General features: G+C 58.7%; 1 protein-coding gene across 3 annotated transcripts in view; it reads left to right on the top strand.

The window, feature by feature from the left end:
* Positions 1-5,000, top strand: part of heatr1 (HEAT repeat containing 1) — a 13,092-nt gene that overhangs the window by 6,113 nt on the left and 1,979 nt on the right. For all 3 annotated transcript variants that reach the window (XM_076167937.1, XM_076167935.1, XM_076167936.1), the window contains exons 20-37: positions 1-71; positions 234-406; positions 487-636; positions 722-964; positions 1,054-1,185; positions 1,297-1,400; positions 1,502-1,767; positions 1,862-1,983; positions 2,078-2,206; positions 2,289-2,513; positions 2,608-2,737; positions 2,815-2,987; positions 3,206-3,246; positions 3,342-3,465; positions 3,544-3,684; positions 4,126-4,427; positions 4,552-4,702; positions 4,861-5,000. The exon at positions 1-71 is cut by the window's left edge and continues 122 nt beyond it; the exon at positions 4,861-5,000 is cut by the window's right edge and continues 34 nt beyond it. In XM_076167937.1, the coding sequence (XP_076024052.1) occupies positions 1-71; positions 234-406; positions 487-636; positions 722-964; positions 1,054-1,185; positions 1,297-1,400; positions 1,502-1,767; positions 1,862-1,983; positions 2,078-2,206; positions 2,289-2,513; positions 2,608-2,737; positions 2,815-2,987; positions 3,206-3,246; positions 3,342-3,465; positions 3,544-3,684; positions 4,126-4,427; positions 4,552-4,702; positions 4,861-5,000 (2,817 nt within the window). The remainder of the gene's footprint in view (positions 72-233; positions 407-486; positions 637-721; positions 965-1,053; positions 1,186-1,296; positions 1,401-1,501; positions 1,768-1,861; positions 1,984-2,077; positions 2,207-2,288; positions 2,514-2,607; positions 2,738-2,814; positions 2,988-3,205; positions 3,247-3,341; positions 3,466-3,543; positions 3,685-4,125; positions 4,428-4,551; positions 4,703-4,860) is intronic.

The raw sequence follows: 5,000 nt of genomic DNA, 5'->3' as shown, positions 1-5,000 counted from the left end.
TGTGGGCGGAGCTCTGCTCAGAGACCAATCAGAGGACGTCCTGCTGGAGCTGGCAGCTCCAAACTCACCTGGTAAGAAAACAACTGAGAGAGAGGAAGAGATCAATCAAGACAGACAATTTACACTCTCTCTCTCTCTCTCTCTCTCTCTCTCTGTCTCTGTCTCTGTCTCTGTCTCTCTCTCTCTGTCTCTCTCTCTCCCCCCCTCCCTGTCTCTCTCTCTCTCTCTCTCAGTCGTCCCGTCCTTGCTGGCCTGTCTCACCTCTGCGGTGCGTGAGGTCAGGAGGTCGGCCCTTGCCGCTCTGGAGAGCCTATCAGGAGCCGGCGCCTCAGCCTTCCAGCCAATCATGGAGCATCTTGTGAGGAGGAGGGAGGAGCTGGTGGCCGACTCGTCGTATGTGAGCACGGTGAGATGAGCTCCTTATAGAGACCTGTGACCTGTGACCTGTGACCTGTGTGTGCTGAGTGTGTGTGCTGTGGCCTCCAGGCTCTGGGCGTCCTGCAGGAGGAGTGTGTGTCGGGGAAAGTCCAGCTGCAGGCGTCGATGGAGCAGCTGCTGCAGAGCGTCCAGACGGCGTGCTGCCCGTCCTACACCGCCGCCACGCTGCTGAGGGCGCTGCACCACGTCAACGGGGAGGTGAGACAGGCGGGACACGCCTCAGACGTGTATGGGTACAAAGGGGGTGATGATGATGATGATGATGATGATGTGGTCCTCTCAGTCCGTCCTGTCGGCTCTGCTGCCCGTCCTGGAGCGTCTCCTGGAGCAGCGGGGGCCAGAGACCCCCACCCTGCTGCGGGCCGAGGCCCAGCTGATGGAGCTGGTGCTGGGGAAGTACAACCAGGCGGCGGCCCCCCTGCTGGGGAAGGACCGGGCCTGTCTGGACCTGTTCATCAGAGCTCTGAAGACGCCGGCCCACCTGGACGCCGACGGGTCCAGCATCCAGATCACGGCGCTGGAGCAGGTCTGACTCCACCCGCTCAGTCTTCTTCAGAGGTCCAGCTGTGGGTGGAGAGCTGAACCTTCTCACCTTCTCACCTTCTCACCCTGCAGATCACCAAACCCTTCTTCTCGGCTCTGGGAGAGGAGAAGGTCCAGCAGAAGCTGCTGTCTGTCATGTTTGACCTCCTGGTGGAGAGCGGGAGCCCCCTGCTGGCCAACACCATCAGCAGCGTCTTCAAAGGGGTGAGAACACGATGACCTGTGACCTCAGTGACCTTTACCGCCTCGTCTGAATGATCCTCTGTGAAGCCCAGCGTCTTTGTTCTCTCTCACATCATCTTTGGTCCTTCTCAGATCGCCTTGGACGCTCAGCTGGTGGCCAACGAGCTGAGCCTGCCTGAGAGACGGGCGCCCACGGAGACGGTGCAGCAAAGCCGCAGAAGCAAAGTCCTGCTGAGGTGAGCGGACCTCAACCAAGCTCCTGACCCCCATGACCTGTCTGACCCCTCTGACCTGTCTGACCACTCTGACCTGTCTGACCCTCTGTTTGCTTCTGAAGGAAAGCTGCGGAGCGTGGGGAGGCGGGGCCAGCAGAGGGCGCTGTGTCGTGGCACAGGGTCACTCTGATCCTGGAGCTGCTGCAGCATAAGAAGAAGCTGAAGGGGGGTCAAGCTCTGGTGCCGGCCCTGTTCACGCTGCTCTCCAGGAGTCTGGAGGCGTCCCCAGCTGAGCACAGTAACGTGGAGTACACCAAACAGCTGCTGCTCAGCTGCCTGCTGAACATCTGCCACAAGCTCTCTCCTGCTGGAGGTCCAGTGTCTCCAGGTAGAAGCTCTCAGCATCATGAGGAGCAGAAGCCCTCTGACCTCTGACCCCCGCCTCCCTCATGATACATGTCTGTGCTGTGGTTTCCTCCCAGACGTGCTGGATGAGGAGCGTTTCAGCGTGGAGCTGGTGGTCCAGTGTATCCGTGTGTCAGACATGCCTCAGACTCATCACCACGCCCTGCTGCTGCTCGCCGCCGTGGCTGGAATGTTTCCTGTGAGCGGGTTTGTTGAACAGTGTGGTGATGACTGAAGATGCAGCTGTGCCTCCCCAGCCTCCATGTTGTGTGTCTGTGTGTGTGCTCCTGCAGGAGAAGGTCCTACACAACATCATGCCCATCTTCACCTTCATGGGAGCAAACATCATGCGGCTGGACGACGCCTACAGCTTCAGGGTCATCGACAGGACGGTCCAGACGGTGATCCCTGCGCTGATCAAGGTGAGGCGAGCTGGACTGAGAGTGAGGTGAGGTCAGGTGGTAAGTGTGAGGTTCTACTTCCTGTTTCTCTGCGTGTCTGCAGGCTCACAGCCTCTCTGACGGCGAGTCCTCGGCTCACGTGGACGCCGTGGTGACCAGGATCGTGCGCGTGTTCGTGGACGCGCTGCCTCACGTGCCCGATCACCGGAGGCTGCCCGTCCTCGCTCAGCTGGTGTCCACGCTGGGCCCCGACCGCTTCCTCTGGGTCTTAATGCTCCTCCTGTTGAAGCAGCACGCCACTCAGGCTGCCAGCTCAGCCAGCGAGAAGGTAGGAGGAGGAGGAGGAGGAGCCATCACATCAGGGGGTCAGCTGAGCGTCCTGTGGTGCTGATGTGTGTGTGTGTGTGTGTGTGTGTGAACAGGAGGCGGCTCTGGAGAGAGACGTGGACTTCTGGATCTCCCTGTGCTGTGAGTTTGAGGTGTCGGAGCAGCTGGGCGCTCTGGTCAGGATCCTGCACTTCCTGCTGCAGCTCCCTCAGGACGCAGAGCACGGTGAGCAGCACACAGGAAGCTAACCTGCAACCTCTGTAGCTTTATCAACCGGTCTAATCACGTGTGTGCGGCTGCAGCTCCTGCCACACGCTCCAGAGGAGCAAAGAAGAAGAAGAAGGAGGAGGAGGAGACGGTGGAGGATCTGATCTTCAGCCTGGAGGCTCACAGCAGCAAAGAGCTCAGACACTTCAAGTTCCTCTGTGTGTCCTTCATGTCCCAGCTGCTGGGCTCAGCCAGCTTCATTGCCAAGGTGACGCACACACACGCACACACGCACGCACGCACACGCACACGCACACACGCACGCACACACGCACACACGCACACACGCACACACACACACACACACACACACACACAGCGGCACAAAAGCTTTGTCTTCCTCTTTTATAAAGATGAAATGATGTGATTGTGGTTGAGTGATGAAGAGTAGAGATGAAGAAGCTGTGTGTGTGTGTGTGTGTGCAGGTTGCAGACGGCGGTGACGTCCATGAGTCCCTGCAGCAGAGGTGAGCGCTCAGTTCAGCAGCTCTTACATACGTGTGTGTGTGTGTGTGTTTGTGTGCTAACCTGTGTGTGTGTGTGTGTGTGTGTGTGTGTGCAGCGTGTTGGAGGAGGTGCTGCGGTACATCCACAGTGTGGCTCGCTGTGTGGAGGAGAACGCAGACAAACCCACCGCCAAGTTCTGGAGAGTTCTGCTGAACAAAGCCTACGACGCTCTGGATAAGGTTTGACTCTGCTCACAGAGCGTCTCCTCTATGTCACCTTTACTCCTTTACACCTCATGACCTTTGCCCTCTGTGAAGGTGAACGCCTTGTTACCCACGGATACCTTCATCACGGTGATGAGGGGGCTGATGGGAAATCGGCTGCCGTCAGTCAGGAGGAAGGCGATGGAGCTGCTGAACAACAAGCTGCAGCACAGGACGCAGTGGGAGGAGCCACAGGTACACACACACACACACACACACAGGCTGCAGCACAGGACGCAGTGGGAGGAGCCACAGGTACACACACACACACACACACACACAGAGGCTGCAGCACAGGACGCAGTGGGAGGAGCCACAGGTACACAAACACACACACACAGGCTGCAGCACAGGACGCAGTGGGAGGAGCCACAGGTACACACACACACACAGGCTGCAGCACAGGACGCAGTGGGAGGAGCCACAGGTACACAAACACACACACACAGGCTGCAGCACAGGACGCAGTGGGAGGAGCCACAGGTACACACATGCACGCACACACACATACATATACACACACAGAGACAGGTACATGCGCACACACACACACACACACACACACACCCACCTTGTTGTCATGGCAGCCCTCTGCAGCTCCAGTTCCCATCATGCTCCTTGTCTCGTCCCGGTCAGGTCACGGCGCTCCTGCAGCTCACTGGAGACCTGCTGAGCATTGTGGGTAAAGGTCAGAATAAGGCGGGCGAGGCCGAGGAGGCGGAGCAGGCCATCAACCGCCAGACGGCCCTCTACAGCCTCAAGCTGCTCTGCCGCAGCTTTGGCAGCGAGCACCAGGAGGCGTTTGTGGCGGTGCTGGTGAGGGCGGTGGAGGTGGTGGCGTCTGCAGAGGAGGAGAAGAACGTGACGGGCAGCGCCCTGCTCTGTGTGGCAGAGGTGGTGAGCGTACTCAAAGCCCTCGCCATCCCTCAGTTACCAAGGTAACAACCACAAACTTTGACCTGTGACCTTTCGTCAACAGTCCAACCTTTACTTCACTTTGGTTTCTGTCTTAGCGTGTCTTAGCGTGTCTTAGCGTGTTAGCTAATGATAACCTTTCTGCAGACTGATGGCGGCGGTGCTTCAGGCGCTGACGGACAGGAAGGAGCTGCTGAGCAGTGAGATCTACCTGCTGAGCGCCGTCACCGCCCTCCAGAGGGTCGCAGAGACGCTGCCGCACTTCATCAGCCCGTACCTGCAGGAGACGACCGCACAGGTGACATGATGACACGCCCCCACACACACACACACACACACACACACACACACACACACACACACACACACACACACACACACACACACACACACACACACACACACACACACAGTCAGCAGCTCTGACTCTGTGTTCTCCTCTGCTCTCTCCTGCAGGTGTGTCGGCTCACCCAGCTGCTGCAGTCCTCCTCTTCTTCCTCCTCCTCCTCTTCCTCTCAGCTCTCAGCACGCCTCTCCTCCCTCAGGAGCACCCTGGCTACCAAGCTGCCCCCCAGGGTCCTACTGCCCACCCTCAG

The sequence above is a fragment of the Genypterus blacodes genome, unplaced genomic scaffold (genome assembly GCF_046128005.1).
Source record: "Genypterus blacodes isolate CSIRO-AG114 ecotype Tasmania unplaced genomic scaffold, CSIRO-AGI_Gbla_v1 ptg000181l_1, whole genome shotgun sequence".
Classification (NCBI taxonomy): domain Eukaryota; kingdom Metazoa; phylum Chordata; class Actinopteri; order Ophidiiformes; family Ophidiidae; genus Genypterus; species Genypterus blacodes.
Note: the sequence above shows the minus strand (reverse complement) of the source record. Positions and strands in the feature narration are given on the sequence as shown.